This window comes from Syngnathus typhle, linkage group LG12, assembly GCF_033458585.1.
Source record: "Syngnathus typhle isolate RoL2023-S1 ecotype Sweden linkage group LG12, RoL_Styp_1.0, whole genome shotgun sequence".
Lineage (NCBI taxonomy): Eukaryota > Metazoa > Chordata > Actinopteri > Syngnathiformes > Syngnathidae > Syngnathus > Syngnathus typhle.
Genome location: NC_083749.1, coordinates 5,187,913 through 5,207,763, shown reverse-complemented (window position 1 = coordinate 5,207,763; position 19,851 = coordinate 5,187,913). Strand labels below are relative to the sequence as shown.

Genomic DNA, 19,851 nt, shown 5'->3' with positions numbered 1-19,851 from the left:
AATGGACTCCTTTCCACAAGGTGTTATGAAAACAATGTATGATGTATGTAAAAGTTTGTTATTTTGTGTGAACAGCTTTAATGGCTAAAATGTTTGACCTCAATTACCTTCACCGTGATTGGCTACTTAAAAGTGAGCTTGACCTCTGACTTGCTACCAAGTTGATGGACCCCTTACAGCGATTGGCTGTGCGCATCATAAATATTCAATAGGAACCTGCAGTGATTGGTTGACGACGGACTGACGTCACGGTATTCAGACGAGCCAGAAGCAAGAATCACTGCAACTGAGTCTGGGCTCTCAGTCGAGACGTTTGAAAGACAGCCGCTCACGCGTTATACTCATGAGAGAAGTCGGTTGACGGATTAGCTTGTTCGCTAATTTATTTTTTTTATCACAACGTGTTTCATTCAAGATCCTTTTCACGCTGAGGTCTTACGGAGGTTTCTGACATGAACACCGGGCCAGCTGTCGGGAAATTCTGCGTAAGTAGAAATACTTGAACAATGTATGTTTGTGTTCTAATGGTAAGTATTCCAAATTAACTACGGGGGGTGAAAGGTCAAGTTAGGACAGCGGCAGCATTTCCCAGAATATTTAGGATAATATTAAGTGTCGTCCGCCTTCTCGCGTTAGCCATTTAGCTTGTAGAGCGTTACATGGACGGTGTTTGACGCCTCACTAGCAAACCAAATTGTCACCCCAAAACATTATAAATACTGGAATAATGATCATTCATCTCAGTGTGGTCACAAATTAGGATTTCAGTGCAAAATCTGGGTTTGATTGACAGAACACAACGCTGTTCTCCATACTGGCAGGACGCCATGACTTGTATGAATGGCAACAGGTGGATGGTGTACCTTCTGCCCTCTAATGCAACAAGAGCATTGAAATTGTTGTGCCAGTTATTATATGTTCCAAGCACAAATAGATTATGGAAGATTATACTTGAGAAATGTTTTCCATAGTCTGTATTATACAAAATGGATGAATGAGGTCAACCTGCAAATTTCATGTCTGTGTGAAAGGGGTACAGTGAAAAACCAGGGCTGGGATGTGAAGTTTTGTTCAAATTGTCATTGTCAACTAAATACCTGTTTGCAGTGCGACCAGCAATTCTCATAAAAGTAAACATGTGACACCCGGTCGACCTAAAGCAAAATTTAACGCAACAACTGGTAGCTGGTGGTTGCCAACAAGGGAAGTCGTATGTAATGAACGGATACGCTAATTGCAAGAATCAACAACAAAAAATATCTTTACATAACGTAAGACGAATGTATATTAAGGAACAAGGATTTAACAATGCACAATGACAACCTGTTGACATAAAACAAAATAGCGAACCAAGACTTGGATGACTAATAACAAATCCCGAGTTATCACAAACTAACCAAGTTGCGACCATGAGGAACTTTTGTCTTAACAACCATGTTATAAATGCCTGATTTTAACATTTAAATGTCACCCGTAGTTTGTGACGGCTAACGTAACAGACATCTTTGGAGAATGAGTGACGGTTAACCTCAACTGTAAGCATAAAAAATTCTGACATTTGAAACAACAGATGACAAGCCACAACAAGTCACTACTACTTTTTCCCCACATTGTAACATACTTGGTGTTTAGTACTTCACCTGAGCAAGCAATTTTTCTCTTACTTTTTTTGAATACAACATAACAAAAGATAATCGGCGACAGTGACACATTGCAAATGATGCAAACTTGAAACAATTGTAACAATCGTTCTCATTGTTCAGACTAATGCATTGTTACTCTGCGAGTCCCAACTTTTGAGTCCAGATTAGCGTGTGCTCATGGTTGCACTATATTGAGTGGCCTGTCTGTGACACTGTGACACTTTCCCCCCGACATCAAACCTCCTTTGCAGCCCCCCCCTCCGCCAGCCCCATGTCAGGCAGCAACGTCACTGTTTATCTTGTGTAAACCTCGGTACATTCTGGAAGAGGCCTTGCCAAGTGGCCTTGTTGCTGGGGGGGGGGGGGTTACTGCGAGGAAACAGGACCCCCACCCTTGATCCACCCACACACAGCGATTCTGCCGGCAGGCTAATCCCCCCCCCCCCCCCCCCCCCACTCACATACACACAGATAGCGCGCCTACGTGCTTGGCTGTCCCGTCCATTTCCTGTATGCGCATGCCACAATATTAGGGGGCATCAGTTGCGACTGTAAACTTGGTGCTTATCTCTTGTGTCTGCCTGGGTGTGGTTTCACACAGGAAATGAAGCCCCCCCTCTCTCTCCCCACCACATGTCCACTACCCCCATCTCACGGTACAGAAAAGGGCAAGACGGACATCTGGGACAAGTTCAGGCCAAAGCCTAGCGTAGCTTATCGGCGCCGCGTAGCATGATGCAACCGGCCGGCAACGCCTGGCGCAGGTGCTCTGTCAATGCAGTGGATTTGTAGTGGCGGGGCGGTTGCTGTGGTGACCTGTTCGGCCAATCAGAGAGGGGCTGACTCACTCGCGCAAGCGTCACCTGTTCAGGTGTGCCCGGGCAACGGCGGCAGCGCGCATTCCAGAGCAAGGCGGAATGATGTCAACAAGTGAAGCAATCCGTTGACCCATTGAGATCAGCATGACGCGTCGAGTTTATTCGTGAACTGTACTGATTAATTATCAACACAAGCTAGCACTTTTCACAGTTATTATATATAGAAGAGATACTATTGTTTTGTTGCTCAGTGTAGAAAGCAATGCTATGCTAGTAGCTGTTGATAAAAGCTGTCATTGTCTGTTGTTGACTATTAATCATAGTCAGGACGATCAAATGACACTTTTGCAAGCGTGAGTCTGTTGAATCTCATGCATTCCATTTTTTTTTCCCCCTCTCTGCTATAATTGGGGAAATATAACGAATTTATTGAGTATGCATATAATCCAATGAAATGCTGTAAAAATCTTTCGTATTAATAAACCCCAAAATTATTCATTTTTGATATTTTGGTCAGGGCTGAAGATGTTCAAGAATCTCAGACCAAAAGGAGAGAAATGTTTAACACATTTCCGTGTACATTCTTGGAATCGAAGGTGTCCAGAGGGAGTATTTGGAACTCCATAAAAATACTTCTGCAGCAGAATCGTATTTTCTTTCATGGAAAATGTCACATTGTTGCTCCGATGCCTTTGTGACGCCAGCCGCGCCGGCACAAAGGCTCACTTTGATGGCGCTAATGTAATTTGGCAGGGCAAAGCCGAGTCTCCGTGCGCATTCTTCAATCTATTAGTCAGCCCCTGACGTTGGCGGCGGCGTCCTCTCCCACCTCCCTCTTCTCATTCTCCTCCTCGACACACCGCCGGTCGTCTTGTGAGCGGCCGCTCGGGCCTAATCGAGATTGGAAAAGGCGCCGCCCTTTGCCCCCGGGCCGCGCACATGTCTGACTGTGTGCCTACGTTGGTCAGCAGTCCTTTTGGGTCTAGCAAAGAAAACAAAGTCTCCCAACCTTCCCAGCAACCTTTGCTGGCTTCATATGTTTTGCATCAGCGCGGGGGGGTCACGCGCCAGCCTGGACGTTCAATTAGCGTCGATTGTTTCCCGACGTCGCCTAACCTGCAAGCGACACGTGCGCGCGCACCTCCTGAGGAAACTCAAGAATGTGTTTCGCGGGGCTGCAAGTATTGCTCGGTTAAAAATATCCTACCCGGCGGATATGTTGTGTGTGCGCGCAATGTGCAGGCTGTTTTGGAAGGAGGGGTGAGGGTGTGGGGGGGTGACTGCCGCATGAAGCCCCTGTATTGTCTCAGCTTCCTGTTCTCCCTGAGAGGAGGGGGCCGCTGCTTTTCACACGCTCCCACTCATGCTCTCCTTCTCCACGCCATTGTACTGAACATGCATACTTCAACACTTTACCACACTTTTTACGCTAGCTAGTCGCCGCGGGAGATGCACTCCGAGTCCAAGTCACCACTGAGACGTTGAGTGTTGTCCATGTTTAGCCCTGAGAGTCAATAAATGCTCCCACATTTCTGACTCGGGAACTCGGACCATTGTGTGCGAGTATGGACCATGGGAGCTATTGTCTGAATTTCACGGTGGGATGATTTATTGCGGGCCAAAAAAAGTTTAATTCCATGTGTCCGACATTTAGGCTTTGAATCGGGCAATTTACACAAGCTGCTACGATGCAAGCCAAAATGTGGACCATGACAACGTAATTGAAAGAGCTCGCTCGGTGGATTTTTGGCGGAAATCGAGTTCCAGTGACAGTTGTTTCGTAGGCCTTGAAGAGGTGGACGCGGCCAAGTGTAATTAAGCACATGTTACAATTTGGACTCACACCGCTGTTACGCTCGTTACGGTCCTAGTCGTCATTCACCGCGCACGTCAATCCCGCTTTGAGTTGTCTTGTCAAGTCCCAGCTGTAACGTGTTAACATGGCCGCCATTTGGCCCGCGGGGACGTTTGGATGCTTGCCGCGCTCGCGGTTCTGGTGAGGCGACAGCGATAAGGACGGGCGCGCGTAGAGATGGCGGGACGAGGCAAGTCGCTCGTCTGTCACAATCGTTTACGAGGCACTCATTAAATTCTCGGCCAGATTGAACTCCTCGGTGTGTAAAGTGGGCGTAGTTTGGTGATTAGTGGTTGGGTTGAGTCGCTGTTGACTTTGACCGCACAGCTGCCTGCTGTTTGGAATCCAACGGAGTTGTTTAGCTTGGAGCAACAAATCACGCCGCTAATGCTGTTTGGCTAGGCCTCAAAGGATAACGGAGTTGCATAAACTGCAGTCGCAGACTCGCGACGCTTTTTCCGCTGTTTGAGTCGCAGATGAAACGTTAGGAAAGTTTGCTATCATCATCATTCCAGTCAGCAAAGTGACGGCGTCAGGGATTTACTAATGGGGAGGCCACAAGACAAGAGCCAAAACAGTAATGCTTAAAATATGATTTATCCCCCGGCGCACACACGCACTCATAAATATTGGGGAAATTGTTTTTTTTTTCCTGACAAAAACTTGATGGACGATACATCAGACAAAACAAAATACATTAGACAAATACAATGAAAAAATATTAGACAGACGTATGTAAATAGGCATAAAATACATTCAATAAAAAATACATACATTATCTAGAGCAAATAACATATCAGGATAAAAAAAAAATCAAAAACACATATTTAAAAGGAAGAATGCAAAGACATGAAACTAAAAATACAACACAAATATTGGACTCAAATCTCAATTAAACACAAATCACACAAACGAAATACAGGGGGAAAAAAAACCTTTACAAAAATGTGCTAGTGTTTTGAAGGGCTGGAACGGATTCATATAATTTCCATTCATTTCAATGAGGAAAATTAATGCGAGTTCTGAACGCGATCATAGAACCAATTAAACGATTATACCAACCATGACCAGTTTCCGCTTGTGAAAAAAAAAAAACACCTTTTAAAAGTAATCCGTGTATGTGTGGTCCAACTTGAAGCTTCTGGATGATTAGCGATTAATAAGAGACGCATGATGCGGCCCTGTAATACGGAACGCATCGTCCCTGCTTACGGCTGGGCTCTGACTAAAACGATATTGGATAAATGTCTCCTTCCTTTTGTTTACCGCCAGTTTGTACAGTCAGTCGCTGAAATGGCCCATTGATAAGCAGCTCTGCGGATGTCCTGTCCTCGGTGGACGAACCTTTTCCGAGGCGTCCATCATTTAATTGTGACTTTAATTGCTTGAAACTCACACACATGCGCCATCGGCATCACAATGGCGCTCTGTGCTAAGTGGACTGGACCTCCTCCAGGGATTGTGGTTTCTGAACCGAGGTTAGGGTCAACCCCCCCCCCTCTGCTGCCACCGCCGCCTTTGATGCCGCCGCAATTCGGCTAGCAAAAAGTGCCCACGCGTTATCTGTTTTTGCTAGCGCAACCAAAATTGACGGCGCTAATGTGCATGTCAATTTACAAGCTGTGTTTAGAAAATATTGCATGTGGGGAGTTGTGTTTGAGTTGTGTTTACTTTTCCTTGCACGTCTTGTCTTTCTCCTTTCACTTAATCAGAATGACAAATGTTTGAACGCTAGCTTAGACATTAGCACGCTTATCGCAACCTACTTGCAGCGGTCTGCATTGACGTCAGTGAACTTTTCAACTCCTAACGTTGCCCGTCTGCGGTTGACTCGGCAGGATAGCGACAAATTAAAAGCTGATTGAGCATTTTTGGAGACTTTCACTTCACCATTGTGACCTTAACCAGCTGCTTGCCGCAGCGGAGTTTAGGCTTGCTTCGAGTAGCGTCACCAAGTGACCGTAACATCCTGAAGAACTTTATTGCCGTCAGTCATTGCTAGCATAGCCACATTTTTATCTCATCATGCTTGAGTGAACCAAACAGTTGTTGGACGCCCACGCTACGTCTTGCATTATCGAGCGTTTCCTGCGATGGCGCACTCTGGTGTAGCGTTGCAGATCTCAAGTTCTTTTTTCACAAGATTTTTTTTTTTTCCCTCTTGCGTCGGCAGCACACATGTGCTCCCTTGCAGATCTTTTCACGCGAGCCTTAGCTTCAGCAAGTGTTTCTGACCCCCCCACCACCACCTCCTACTGTGCTTTCACACAAATGCACTGTGTTTAAGCCTCGCTAGAGCACCACTACCATACAACATGCCCGCCCCCATCGCCCGCCTTTCCTCTCTCTTCTGCCTGCGTCCAATGTTTGGATAGATGTAAAAGGCCTGATTGTGACTGTTCGCAGCCACTTTGGAAAGTCTGACGGGAGCAGGAGGACGAGGAAGGAGGGGAGGGGAAGAGGTGGCGGCATGGAGTGTTTGGGGGGGGATTCGCGGGATGAGAGACTGAAGGGAAAAGTTCTTCCCAACAACAAGGCATGGCGACCTTCCAGGAGTCCCGCTCGCTCCCCCGTCGTTGGCTTTTCGCACATGGCCTCCATCTTTACTTGGCCCCCTCTCCAGCTTACAAGTGCTGCCTTTGATCCCAAAATCGTTTTACTTGAGCTTCGTGTTAAAATATAGGTCTGGGTTGATGGTGGTTTGACTTTCAGTGTAAAGGTCGTCAATTAAAACAAGCGGAATTTTAAACATTTCTTTGAAAAGTATACTATTGAATGTAAAATTTTGATTTAAATGACCACCTAGAAATATATTTTTTAAATAAATTAGTGATGCAATGATTAATTGAAGAACCCAAATAATTAAAAGAAAAGAGAGTGAAATTTTCATTTGTAAGTATTATATATTTTCCTTTTTGGTTTTAAATAATATTGAGAGCCTATTAAATAGGTTTTAAATAAAAATGTAGTATTTTTGTGCGGTGATGCTGTGTGAGTCAAAATCCTCCAACGCAGCCTCTCCTTTAACCCGGCGGTGTCGCGTTGCGTCGGTGTCGCATGTCGCTCTGTTCAAAGCATCTGCGTTGGAAGAATGTGGGACATTTGAAGTCGAGACACTAAAGCGTGTTGTTGGCCCGTGAATGGGCCCTTCTCACGTTGACGAGCTGAAAAGCGTGCGAAGAAAAACGGCAGTGCCCCGGGGGGGGGGCCTCGCTAAAGCGGCACGGCCCAGTATTCTTCTGGGAAGCCCACCTACACAAGATGGCCATTATCTGCCGCATGAATAGATAGTTGTGCTATCACCGCTCTTAGCTAACACCGGCACTCTATCAAGAGGCTGTTCGGGTCCTGAAGAATTTCTGTATTCCTTTTTTGTTCTAAAAACCAAAAAAAAAAAATGAAGTGAACATTCAGAGACAAATAGAAGACTAATTTGAACGGCATCATAAATCGTCACAAGCATGTGAGGCAAGGAAAATCCCGATTATCTTAGCTAACAGTGTCCCCTTCAAACAAAAGCATTTGAATTTTAGAAATCTTAAAATGGGGTTTTGAAGTGCAGAGACACTTTTTTTTTTTTTTAAATAACAGCCTTTCAACACAAAATAAAAATTCTTGGCTGTAGTTTGATGTCGACTGCATCCGTACTTGCTTGAAGCTTCTCCAAGCTTCGTCCCACATCTCAAAAACCTTCATATTAGCTTTATTGAAGATCATTCGTAGGTGTGATTGTTGGTGTCCATATGTAACCTTGGATCGACTGGCGACCATTAGCTCCAGGTCCCACATAACGAAAACAGATGACCTGACGGACAACGTGCACTAGCGGCAGGGTGGTGACGCTTTAATTTCAATCCCACGGCAGATGTTCTGGTCAGATGTTCCTAATCAACGTGCAGATTGCGAACAGAAGGCGACTCATGAAGAATCTTCTCGCTCTTTTGATGTGATGCCACTGAAAGAGCTGGTCTGTGCAACCACGTTCTGTGTAAATAAAGCAAAGTTTTATTAATTTCATTTTTATTTTGCTGGCTTCACCCCCTCAGATGCTGCTGGCGACGCTGCTGCTCCTCCTCGCGAGCTCGCCGTGCCGAGCGGCCGAGCAGCCCCCCGCCGCCCAGTGGTCCGCCGCTTCGGAGAACGGCACCCTCCTGCGCCGCCATAGGACCTGCTTGGAGAACCAGCAGTACCACTACCAAGGCCTCTGCTGCCTCAACTGCCAGGCTGGTATGTGTGTTCCCGTCCTTGCCTTTGTGGAAAAATAAATACATTTTAGTGGGTAGAAAAAAAACATTAGGTAAAAAAATATATATATAAATAAATAAAATCTGGAAAAAACGCACCATTTAAAACTGCTAATATATTGGATAAAATAATCCAAAAACACATGAAAGAATTGGAACACAGAAATGTTGGTGGAAAAACTACAAAACAATAAAAATTGTCAAATGGGGGGGAAAACAAAAACTAAAGCATCATGCAAAAAAACAGTATGGCTTTAATAAATTTAGACAGGCTCAGTGGAACTAATTGACTAAAAACTTAACTTAAAATTGAAGACAGAATCAGATAAAATAACAAAACAAATATGTTCGATTTTGACTTTTTGATCCAAGTTAGCTTGCGTTGCAAGCCAAACCAATCTTGTCATAACTCTTTCCAAATGATTGACCTTGGCTACGTTTGGTGTTTTTTCTGTCATCATCAGGGACGTTTGTGCAGAAGGAGTGCGAGCGTGATTACCAGCAGGGGGTGTGCGCTCCCTGCGAGGAAGGACACACTTACACGGAACATTCCAACGGCATGCACAGATGCCTGCCCTGCACGCACTGTCGACAAGGTAAACACTTGGAGTGGACAGAAAAAATCTACACACCCGTTTTCAAATGCCAAAGTTTTTCTTAGATTCAAGATTAAGATAAAGCGTTTGATTTGATTTTAATTTTATTTTAGTGCTCTTATCTCACTCCCCCCCCAAGCTCACCAATCAGAAGCAGCTTTCTTCTCACAGACGAGTCACGCTGAATAATCGGCTCCAAGTAACAAACAAACAAACAAACATTAGATAAAAATGCAGCAGTTTACTATTTACACTTTTAGATTTCTGTTGATAGGACAATTTGATATCTAGCGACTACTCTCCCAAAGAAACTAAATGTCATTGTGATGCTAATTCCCAAATTAATTCATTAATCCTAATCTTTAGCGGGAAATTTTCCCAGTGGACTCGCTGGATTATTGGGGAAAGTGGATTTTTGGATTATTTATTTTTTTTCTCTCTCCCCTTCGAGACGCCTGAGCGACAATGCCAAGTGATGAAGTTACTCGGGGAAAAAGGGCGTGTCTTTTGTGGTTTTGTTGCCACTGTTCAATGAGAGAGCGTCCCAAGAGGGGGGCTTACCTTACCCGGGCCGGTCCGGGCGTGGTATCATTGTGTCCCGCTTGAAAGGGGAAGGGGTGGGGGGGTCGTGTTACACCAGCTCGCACTTTAGGGATAATCGCTCCTCTTTACCCGTGACTCGGAATGTTTCCACACCCAAACTACCTGGTGTACTCTTTTCACCTGCCTGGGAAAACATCTTTGTGGCTGGATGAAGCATGTGTTATTTTGATTTTTGAACAAGCGCGCGTGTGTGTGTGTGTGTGTGTGTGTGTGCGCGCAGACGAGAAACAGACGGCGCCCTGCACCACCACATCGGACACCAAATGTCAGTGCCGAGCCGAAACCTTCTGCGTGCCGGATCAGGCCTGCGAGGTCTGCAAACGTTGCGCCAAGTGAGTCTCCAACCAATCCAATCAACCGATGAGAACGCAGCAATGCGATTGCTGAATGGATCGATTGACTGTTTAGGTGCAAGCCGGGTGAGGAAGAGGTGAAGAAGTGCACGCATTCTTCCAACACCGTGTGCCGAAAGCGAGACCCGGCTCCCACCAAAACACCGTCAGGCCAAACCCCGCCCACCCCTGCCTCGCCGGCAAATATATGTAAGGCCTCTCCTTTTTTCCTCAGCGACCTATCACCTTAATCATTAACCGTCTTCGATTATATTGCAGGGATTCCCGTGCTGAGCTGCCTCTTCTTCGTCATTGTGGCCGCCGCGCTGGCCGTGTGGTTGGCCGCCAAGCGCTGCTCCTTCGAGGGAACATGTGAGTGCGCGTCAAGGGCCGGCCGCGTTTCCGTGACGACAGCATCACTTTACTAACAGGCCGTCTTTTGACAGGCGCCAAGAGCCGCTGTGACACCAGTGAAATCATCAAGATTCCCATCGTGAGTCTTAAACGCTGTATTTCTATATTTTCAACATTTTATTGTTTAATAGAATGCAGTGTGATCTTTTTTAAAATCGACCGATGACAAATAGCTCTCGACTGAATCTAACTTTTTTTTTTTTCTTGTCAGGATGAGAGCTCCCCCACGGCGGAGGAATGCCAGAACACTCATAACGACGTCCTGGAGGGCGACCATTCCCGTCCGGAGTCGCGTCCGCTGCTGCAGGAGACGCAGGCTGGCATGACCAACAACAAGGCGTCGCCGTCCCCGGAGGACGAGGACCGCGGGCTGGGCGACAGCTTGTCCAACACCACCAACTCATCGCAGACAAGCCTGTCGGCGCTTCCCACCGCCGCTTCGTCCGGGAACAGCCCCCAGCAGAGTCCCGCCCCCTGCAGGATAAGCGCCTCCGCGATGGTGCGCGTCAAAAGGACAAAAATATCTTTTTTTTTATATGTATCTTTTTGTAGCCTTCTGTCTCACAGCGTCTGCTTTGTTCTCAGGAGGATCCTCTGCAGCACCGCCTGGTGCCGTTGCAAGGTAGGAAAGCCGCACTGACATTTCTCGGAATGGCACTTCACGCAAAGTGTCATTTCCAAGCCCTCGGGGGGGGGGGGGGGGGGGGGGGGGCAGGCAAAGACCGAGCAAGCGAATGAAGAAGCTAATTTAAGACTTCTTTTCACTCAGATAAACAGTTCATGTCAGTTCACAAGTTGTGTCAGCCAGTCATTTTCAAACTGGGTTAGCATTGGCTTTGTTCTTGGAAAATGACACTGGTTGACAGATGGGAAAATTGATTTAAAAGAAATGATTACACAAGTCCAATTACTGTAACTATTACTCTTTTCTTATAAAAACGCTGAAGTTGAAAGTTGACCCAAATAACGCAACTTTATCCATTGCAGAGTCTGAGAAGTCACTGAAGAAGAGCTTTGACTTGTTCGACAAGTACCTGGACGTGACGATCCACAACAAGTTCTTCCGCATGATCGGCGTGAGCGACAACCAAATCCGCCAAGCGGAGAGTGGCGTGGCCGGCGACAAAGTCTACGAGCTGCTCAAGAGCTGGATGCAGCGACAGGGCCTGAAGGCTGACATCAACGACCTGCTGCGGGCCCTGCTGGACCTAGACCAGCGACGCTCTGCCGAGAGCATCGCCTCCGAGGCGCTTAGGCGAGGCTACTACAAGCACGATCACGCTCCCTGAGGGACGTCCTCGCAGCTCCTTGTTGGACTTACCTCGTATCGAGAGCCAGTAGTTTTTTCTTCCGAAGATGCATGAGCAACCTTTCCCCCCCCCCCCCCACAAAAGGAGTAAATTGAGTTGCTCGGATGGATGAAAAACAACAAAAGAAGACATAATATGAAGAAAGTACTCAGCGCCACCTGGTGGCAAGCACATACACTGGTCTGGCGCTTACCCCGCCTTCTCCGCCACTGGCTCAATGTCGTCACGCTAGCTGTATGATTTTTTTTTTTTGTCATTGTCATCTTTGATGCACTTCTTCCCACTAGCAAAATGTTGCTAGTAGTTGCGTTGACGTTTTGTGTGTGTGTGTGCGTTAACAAAATGATGCCCGCTGATCAACCTTTTCTGTGTAGGAATTTTCTCTTGTATAGTCTCCGAAGATTAAGTATAAGTATTCCCAAAAATACAAGATATGATGATTCTCCTAAAATTACAACTTTTTCCCTTGAAAAATTGCTAAAAAAAAAAAAAATCAAAAGAATACATTTTAATTCTTGTATGATTACAGTTTTCCTCTTAAAAAAAGACTTTATTCTCACAAAATTGACCCCTTTTTCTCCCCATTTTTTTTTTTTTTTTTTTTTAAACATTTTGTGTAGAAAAATCACTTGATTCTATTTTGATTACTTTGTTAAAATAAGCAACTATTTTTGTTGTTGTCTACTGACACTACTTATTTAGATGAATGGTTTTTCTTTTGTCAAAAAACCATTTCGGAGGTGGTCATTCCGTTAAAACATACTATGCTAAAATGAAGTCATGCAACACAAATTTGTTTCTGACAAAAAGCTAAACCGTCACAAACTGTGTCTGCCACGAGAACTTTGGTCCCTGCCTTCCTCTTTATTTATTGTCATATTTATTTTTAGCGCTACTTATTTAAACCCTCGCAGCATTGTCACACTTTCTTCAAACATTATTGTTCATTTCAGAGGTGAGCAGACAGCAAATGTCTTTATTGAACTTATAAATATGGATTATTGAGGCTGGCGTATCCATACTGTCATGCATGAAAAAGAACACCAAGCAATATGCCCCGCCCCACCCCTCGTACTTTTTTATCAATGGGCTTATTGAAAGAAACTGCCTCGCTGCTTGTTGTTGGACTGGATTCACAGTTTAAGCAAAAATGACGGCGGCAACTTGGCGACCGGTACGGACGGAACCTTTTTGTCCAGCTTAGTTTTAATGAAGGAAAGTGTGCTTTTTTTTTTTTTTTTTTAATTATTTTTTTTTAAACACCTCAACTTTACACTCTTATTGCCCAACTCTTTTCTGTGTTTTCAGTGAGCCTCATTGTGTGTGTGGGGGGTTCTACAAGTGTGTGTGTGTGTGTGTGTGTGTGTGTGTCTATGCCATTGTTTGTGTCCTACTGTATTGTGATGCTCAGTGCTGGCGCTGCCATCCGGTGGTTGACAAGAGACAATTCATCTTACATAAATTTCAAAGCTTTCATATCGTGACATTACGTGGACTGTTTGTCATATTTGTATATAGATTGTAGGAGAAATTAAATGACGTCCAAGTCCTATTGATGGAAGAAATGAAGTTGAGATGTAAGTTATGAGATGTATGTTTTTATGTACATTTGGAATAAATATTTCGTACAGACACCTTTTTGGATCATTTAAATGATTCTATTAAGACAGTAAATGACTAATATTATTTTTTTATCTGTATGCAATGCATTGAAAGAAGCAAGACTGAAACACAGGTGACGTTCTTTGCCTATTTTGACAATTCCCAAGATTTGTAAAAGTAAAAGTTCTGATGAAAGCTTCATAAAGTATAATGAGTGTGTCTCCTGCTTTTTTTGTGGTCAGAGGCTGACATTGTCCAGGCGGCCCTAAAGCCTGAAAAAAATTGCTTTAGTGTCACCAGAGCTGTGGAAACTTGGCTCCAATTCCCACTGGAGAGAGTCAGATGACAAGCAACCTCGTGATTTTTTTGTTTCAGGGAAACGGCGAGGGTACTTAGCTCGTTAGCTCCAGGAATTTGTTTGATGTCTGAGAGGGAACTGTTATGGAGCATAGAATATACATAGAATAGAAAGCAGACAATTGTAATGGTTCACACCGTTGACTCTGGAACCTTTGGAACCTCATCAGTCTTGGTGATAGAAACGGTACCAATCAATTGTATCAATCGTGGCACTGGAAATTGTTCCTCACCAATCAAGAAACTCAAACTGGACATTGTAGCCAAAGTATTAAAAGTAGTCTGCTACTTTGCTGGCTCAGTATGTTTTTTAAGAGTGCAAATTAACCGAAGAAATCTGGAAGCATGAAAATGTCATGGCGTCATCCCTCCTGACTGCTTATCACATCTTTTGTTGGACATCTGATGCATCTGTGACAATTCTTTGGTTGTGCCTTTATTGCGGAGTCCGAGCAAGGACGTGCTGGAGTGGAGATTTTACAATGGGATCCAGGGCGACTTTCTACACGTCTTTGTGTATGTGCATCACCACGGGCATTGCGTGCGTGGTCTTGGTTGTCTACTGGTTCTGGCGTTGGCATGGAGGATTTGCCTGGGATGGAACCCAGGCCCAATTCAATTGGCATCCTGTCCTCATGATCAGTGGACTGCTGGTCCTCTATGGCCTCGGTGAGTCCCAACTGTCCATTGAAGGGAATCTAGGTGGTAATTGTGAAAATATATTTTTTAAGTTTTCATGACTCTGCTTAAAAACCATTAACGGTATACTTTTTTGAGATGTTAAATTTTTCATATTTATGTTATGTCATTTAAAAGTTAAATACAACTGAACTTAGTGAATCCTTAGCATTCCAATACTATAATGATTTGTTTCCCCGAATTCTGGGCAGCCGCCGTTCTCTACCGTGTGCCTTGGGGGTGGTCGCATAAGAAGCGTGGATGGAAGATGCTTCACGCAGGACTCATGCTGGCCGCCCTGATTCTCGCCGGCGTCGGCCTGCACGCCGTCTTTGTCGTGCACCGCAACCTGAACATCCCTGCGTTGTACTCTCTGCACAGCTGGGTGGGAATGAGCGCCGTGGTGACCTTTGCGTGGCAGGTAGGAAATACGTTGACTTGACAAATTGACTTGCATCACTTTTAATGACTTCTTAGCCATATGCGCTGAGATGTCAAGACAGACCAAGGATAACGTAATGTAATATCTGTGAGCATAATATCTCTTTTAATCCACAGTGGTTCCTGGGCCTGGTCGGCTTCTTGCTACCGTGTTCTGCGCCGCGTTTGGGCGGTGCCCTGAAGGGCATCCACGTGTGGACGGGACAAGCGGTGCTGATGCTCACTCTGGCTGCCTGCATCAGTGGGATCAACGAACAGCTTTTTTTTGCACTGTGAGGCTTTCAATGACTTTTTTTTAACCTCACTGGAAATCATGAAATGATATTTGTATATGTATACATTGATGTGTGTGTGTGTGTCATAATTTTTGCTCAGTCTCTTTGTAGTTGCTGTATATGGGTCATATTTGAAGTCACTATTTTGGTGTTTGTTAGGGATGGCGTGTCAGCAAGTGCTTACAGCTCCCTTCCTGTGGAGGCGCTGTTGGGCAACATGCTAGGAGTCCTGACTGTGGCGTTCAGTGTTCTCGTGTTCGGAATTCTGTCCAAAACCGACTGGCAACGTCCAAACACCAATACCAATGATGAAGCAACTCCAGTGAGTATTTTTTTTTTTAATTATCATAAATCAAAGTTTGTCATACTAATATTTGTTTTATTGTTTTTAGATTTTGCTGAGAGAAGAAGCCATTTAAGGGACACAGCAACAGAATGGGACAGAAAGCACATGAACTATTATCCTATTTAAGGATAAATGGTTCAGAAGATGGATGGATTGAAAACAAGACATGAAAACATTTAATCACTCATGTATAATTGATATATTACACTCTATGATTCCTGAATTAATAAACAATACTCTGTCCGATTTGACTGTTTATCTTACGAGTAGTTTTCAAACCAAATGTATTCTTTCTTTTTTTTAAATAGAAAAGCTCGAGCTCATTCAAGTATCAATATAGAAACACATGCAATTTCTTCTCTAGTTTTGAAATTTAAAAAAAGAGTATAAAAAACAAAACAAAAATCGACGTTACCCCGTCAATGACGTTTAGTTATTTTGGTGGTACCACTTGGCTCCTTTAGATGGCAGCATCACGCTCGCAACCAAAAACCTCAAAGAAGAGACGTTCCTCTGGTCACGTGGGTCTGCTTCCTGTCACAACAGTTAGCTTCCCCGGGGCTAGCATCCCCGAATTAAAGCCGTTTTCTGTCAAAATGGATGTAAGTCAGGCCAAACAGGAACATCTGCTTGCATTAAAAGGTACTTTGTCTCATTTAACTTTTTGAAAATGTACACCTCATGCGGGAATTTCATTTAAAACGTCGCATAAATAGACTTGTTACCATATGCTGCTCGCTGTTAATTCGGCTAGCGCTATTATTCGTTACCGCTCTGTTTTTAATTTATTAATCTAATCCACGAGTACATTTATGGTTATGTGTGTTTCTTGTGTGTGCTATGGTTTTGTTGGGGCTGCTTTACCCTCAACCTTATTGTTATATTTACAATATATACTGTACTTGGGCTCTCTTGTCAGGCGCTATAGAAATATAAATTATTAATAATTATTACCAATCCATTCATTTTATAAAGCACTCATTAATGCACCCCTGAACTGATCAATGACAGGGCACCTATTGACAAGCAATTGACCTATGGCTATGTAATGCCTAATAAATGTATTTTTTTTATTTTTCTTTAGTAATGCGGCTGACAAAACCAACTCTGTTTACCAACCTGCCAGTGACATGTGAAGAGCGAGACCTCCCAGGTGATCATCACACCTTATCTGAAGTAGCATGCACATCCACATGTACACAATATTTGATAGTTAATTAAAGAGAAAACACAAAATAAATTCCCCCCCAAATCCAATTTGTTCCTGTGCTGACAGGCGACCTCTTTGGGCGCCTCATGCGAGATGATCCGTCCACTATCAAGGGCGCAGAGACGCTAATGCTGGGCGAGATGCTAACATTGCCGCAGAACTTCGGGTGAGTCGTCTGAACGTTTACTTTCACGGTGAAATTATGATCTGATTTTCATTTTATTATATTCTTATTACTTTGAAAACAATTTCATTTGAATAAAATTTAAAAAAAAAAATTGAATTGTAATATTGATATGAATGAATTTGCCAATATTTGAATGTATGCATGATTGAATCAAATTTCTCGGCAGTAACATCTTCTTGGGCGAGACCTTCTCTAGCTACATCAGCGTGCACAATGACAGCAGTCAGGTGGTCAAAGACATTCTGGTTAAGGTAAACCAATGGCAAGAATGGTTCAAAGGAAGCAAGGGGCCTCCTAAATCTCACTTGATGCCTTGTGCTCCTCTGTAGGCTGACTTGCAGACCAGCTCTCAGAGACTTAACCTGTCGGCGTCCAACTCGGCCGTAGCCGAACTCAAACCCGAGTGCTGCATTGATGATGTCATCCATCATGAAGTCAAAGAGATTGGAACACATATGTGAGTCTCTCCGAGATGTGCAAAAAATGCCAGATTTTTATTTTTTCCATTTCACTGTTGTTTGTTTTACATGTGCTGGCAAAATGTTGACCTCTGTGTTGATATGCAGCCTGGTGTGCGCCGTGAGCTACACTACACAGCACGGAGAGAAGCTCTACTTCCGCAAGTTCTTCAAATTCCAGGTGAGGCAGCCCACTTATCGCGCCTTTGAGACATGTCGTGAGCACTCGCCAAAAGCGCCCAACACAGCGCTCGTCCGTTAAACGGCTGTGCCGCTCGGGTTTTCTTTTTTCTTTGTCTGGCGAGCAATGGAGACATTCAGCCTGCATTCTCTCTTCAATCAGGTCCTCAAGCCCTTGGATGTCAAGACCAAGTTCTACAATGCCGAGGTACGTTCCCCCCCCATCTCGTTAGTCCGTTTGTAAGCCCACATCCCATTTGGCATGTGTTCATTTTGTCCTTTTATTTTCTCCATTAGAGTGACCTCAGTTCTGTGGTAAATCGCTTTCATTTTTCTGTTCTCATCGCCTCTCTTCTTCACGCCGCCTGCAGGTGGACGCAAACGACAACAATGGCAACATGAGTCGTAATCTCTATTATTATTCATCATAATCATTTGTTTGATGATAAAAACACTTCAAGATGGTTTTAGTTTGCGAAGCTTCCCATTGTTGTTGCTTGTGCACACTTCCTTGCCATACTTCCTTTTGCATGTGGTGCTTGTGCGTCTGACTCTGTGTCTTTGAGAGCGCGAGTGAGGGGGGGGGGGGGGGGGGTGTAGTTCACTGTATTTTGATGAATTGAAAATCACTATGTTCAGATCCAAATCTGAAATCCTGATGATGAAAACAATTTGTGAAGAAGTGGGGCCGGGCTGGCTTTGCATGGAGCGTCGGGCGGTGGCAACTGGTGGCAGAAGATTATGAGCTAATGCTACTGAGCTAATCTGCGTTGGCTGAGATGTTTTGTGTTCAAATGGTGCTTTTGACCACAAACACCCCGAGAATGACACACGATACTACTAATATTGAAATCTGTCCCAATCGCATTGCATTAAAGCTTATTACCGAAAGTAAGTTGAGGTGTCAGAGCAGGTTTGGGGTCTGACATTCAAATCCACCCCCTCCCCTCAATCCCCTCTGCCTCCCCCATAACCGTCTGCCGCTGCCTTCTCCGCCGCAGACGGACGAAGTGTTCCTGGAGGCCCAGATCCAGAACATCACCACGTCGCCCATGTTCATGGAGAAGGTGTCGCTGGAGCCGTCCATGATGTACAACGTGACCGAACTCAACACCGTCACCCACCAAGACCACGGGTATGGCAAAAGTACTCACACACCCTACTTGGAGTAGTTGTGTTTAAAAAGACATTGCAGTAATATACCTAAGTCCATTAAGAAAGTATTTGTTCCCGTTAGGGTTTCGACGTTCGGCAAAATGTCATACTTGCAGCCCATGGACACGCGTCAGTACCTCTACTGCCTGACCCCCAAACCGGAGTACGCCGAGAAGGCCGGTGTCATCAAGGGCGTCACTGTTATCGGGAAGTTGGACATCGTGTGGAAGACCAACTTGGGGGAGAGGGGACGCCTGCAGACCAGCCAACTCCAGAGGATGGTATACCCCAATCGACCCTATCAAAAATAAATGATGTCATGTTTTGTCTGATGTAGTACATTTCCATCACAATTGTGTACTGAACATGTGTGGACAGGCTCCAGGCTACGGAGACATCCGCCTGTCCATGGAGGTCATTCCCGACACGGTCAACCTGGAAGAACCGTTTGACATCAGATGTAAAATCACCAACTGCAGGTAGGCAAGCAACAGCCAGGCACAATGTCCTGCATCTTCGTTTCACCTCACGTCTTCTCTGTGTGTGCACGTGTAGCGAAAGGACCATGGACCTTCTTGTGGACATGATCAACACGTCGTCCATCCACTGGTGCGGCGTGTCCGGCCGAGCTCTGGGCAAGCTAAGCCCTGGGGCGTCGCTTTCGCTGGACCTCACGCTGCTGGCGTCCGTCCAGGGTCTCCAGGTAAGACATTTGAGCATTTAATCTATATCCTTGATCCAGAGTCTGCTAGTTACTAGTATTTTTAATTATTATTATTTTTTTATTACTAGTCAGCGAAAACTCATTTTAAATGGACATCATTAACATTAGGTTTTGTTTGTTTTGTTTCAGAGTATTTCCGGTCTGAGGCTTACAGACTCGTTCCTGAAACGTACGTACGAGTACGACGACGTGGCTCAAGTATGCGTGGTTTGTCCGTCCTAGCATTTGACTTTTTAGTTCTTGTTGGTTTTTTGTTTTTTTTAAATGGGCTTTACAACAGACCAAGGCATCACACTGTTTTAATGCTCATGCAAATGGTTGTGAATCATGAAAGCCTTTGAAAATAATGTGAATATGTGAATAAACACGCTAATATTTTTTAATGTCTTTTTGAAATCGTTTTTATAAAACATGACAAAAGAG

General features: G+C 44.6%; 3 protein-coding genes across 5 annotated transcripts; all 3 read left to right on the top strand.

Annotated features, from left to right (window-relative positions):
* Window positions 1-273: 273 nt before the first annotated feature.
* tnfrsfa (tumor necrosis factor receptor superfamily, member a) lies at window positions 274-13,449 on the top strand. Of its 2 annotated transcripts, XM_061293640.1 has the most exons (11): window positions 274-485; window positions 8,182-8,283; window positions 8,363-8,543; window positions 9,025-9,156; window positions 9,980-10,091; window positions 10,168-10,301; window positions 10,371-10,463; window positions 10,538-10,584; window positions 10,717-11,004; window positions 11,091-11,127; window positions 11,493-13,449. In XM_061293640.1, the coding sequence occupies exons 1-11, from the start codon at window positions 453-455 to the stop codon at window positions 11,792-11,794; spliced, it is 1,461 nt and encodes a 486-aa protein (XP_061149624.1). In that variant the 5' UTR covers window positions 274-452; the 3' UTR covers window positions 11,795-13,449. The 2 variants fall into 2 exon arrangements, with proteins under 2 accessions (XP_061149624.1, XP_061149626.1); XM_061293642.1 differs by lacking the exon at window positions 8,182-8,283.
* A 144-nt stretch (window positions 13,450-13,593) lies between these two features.
* On the top strand, window positions 13,594-15,765 carry LOC133163591 (lysosomal membrane ascorbate-dependent ferrireductase CYB561A3-like). The gene is made up of 5 exons (XM_061293643.1): window positions 13,594-14,443; window positions 14,665-14,873; window positions 15,011-15,165; window positions 15,328-15,490; window positions 15,561-15,765. The coding sequence occupies exons 1-5, from the start codon at window positions 14,131-14,133 to the stop codon at window positions 15,585-15,587; spliced, it is 867 nt and encodes a 288-aa protein (XP_061149627.1). The 5' UTR covers window positions 13,594-14,130; the 3' UTR covers window positions 15,588-15,765.
* Window positions 15,766-16,017: 252 nt separating this feature from the next.
* On the top strand, window positions 16,018-19,806 carry trappc13 (trafficking protein particle complex subunit 13). Of its 2 annotated transcripts, XM_061294195.1 has the most exons (13): window positions 16,018-16,156; window positions 16,599-16,667; window positions 16,791-16,890; window positions 17,078-17,162; window positions 17,241-17,368; window positions 17,478-17,550; window positions 17,713-17,757; window positions 17,847-17,864; window positions 18,551-18,684; window positions 18,787-18,985; window positions 19,083-19,183; window positions 19,260-19,407; window positions 19,558-19,806. In XM_061294195.1, exons 1-13 carry the CDS (start codon window positions 16,111-16,113, stop codon window positions 19,648-19,650), a joined length of 1,239 nt encoding a protein of 412 aa, XP_061150179.1. In that variant the 5' UTR covers window positions 16,018-16,110; the 3' UTR covers window positions 19,651-19,806. The 2 variants fall into 2 exon arrangements, with proteins under 2 accessions (XP_061150179.1, XP_061150180.1); XM_061294196.1 differs by lacking the exon at window positions 17,847-17,864.
* The last annotated feature ends 45 nt before the right edge of the window (window positions 19,807-19,851 follow it).

Excerpts from the sequence above, each read along its gene's own strand:
- tnfrsfa (XM_061293640.1), top strand. The coding sequence starts at position 453 with ATGAACACCGGGCCAGCTGTCGGGAAATTCTGC. Across the intron at positions 8,284-8,362 it reads TGATGCCACTGAAAGAGCTG|ATGCTGCTGGCGACGCTGCT; the intron begins GTCTGTGCAACC and ends TCACCCCCTCAG. Across the intron at positions 10,092-10,167 it reads GTCTGCAAACGTTGCGCCAA|GTGCAAGCCGGGTGAGGAAG; the intron begins GTGAGTCTCCAA and ends TTGACTGTTTAG.
- LOC133163591 (XM_061293643.1), top strand. The coding sequence starts at position 14,131 with ATGGCGTCATCCCTCCTGACTGCTTATCACATCTTTTGTTGGACATCT. Across the intron at positions 14,444-14,664 it reads GCTGGTCCTCTATGGCCTCG|CCGCCGTTCTCTACCGTGTG; the intron begins GTGAGTCCCAAC and ends AATTCTGGGCAG. Across the intron at positions 15,491-15,560 it reads CCAATGATGAAGCAACTCCA|ATTTTGCTGAGAGAAGAAGC; the intron begins GTGAGTATTTTT and ends TATTGTTTTTAG.
- trappc13 (XM_061294195.1), top strand. The coding sequence starts at position 16,111 with ATGGATGTAAGTCAGGCCAAACAGGAACATCTGCTTGCATTAAAAG. Across the intron at positions 16,891-17,077 it reads ACATTGCCGCAGAACTTCGG|TAACATCTTCTTGGGCGAGA; the intron begins GTGAGTCGTCTG and ends ATTTCTCGGCAG. Across the intron at positions 19,184-19,259 it reads TGTAAAATCACCAACTGCAG|CGAAAGGACCATGGACCTTC; the intron begins GTAGGCAAGCAA and ends GTGCACGTGTAG.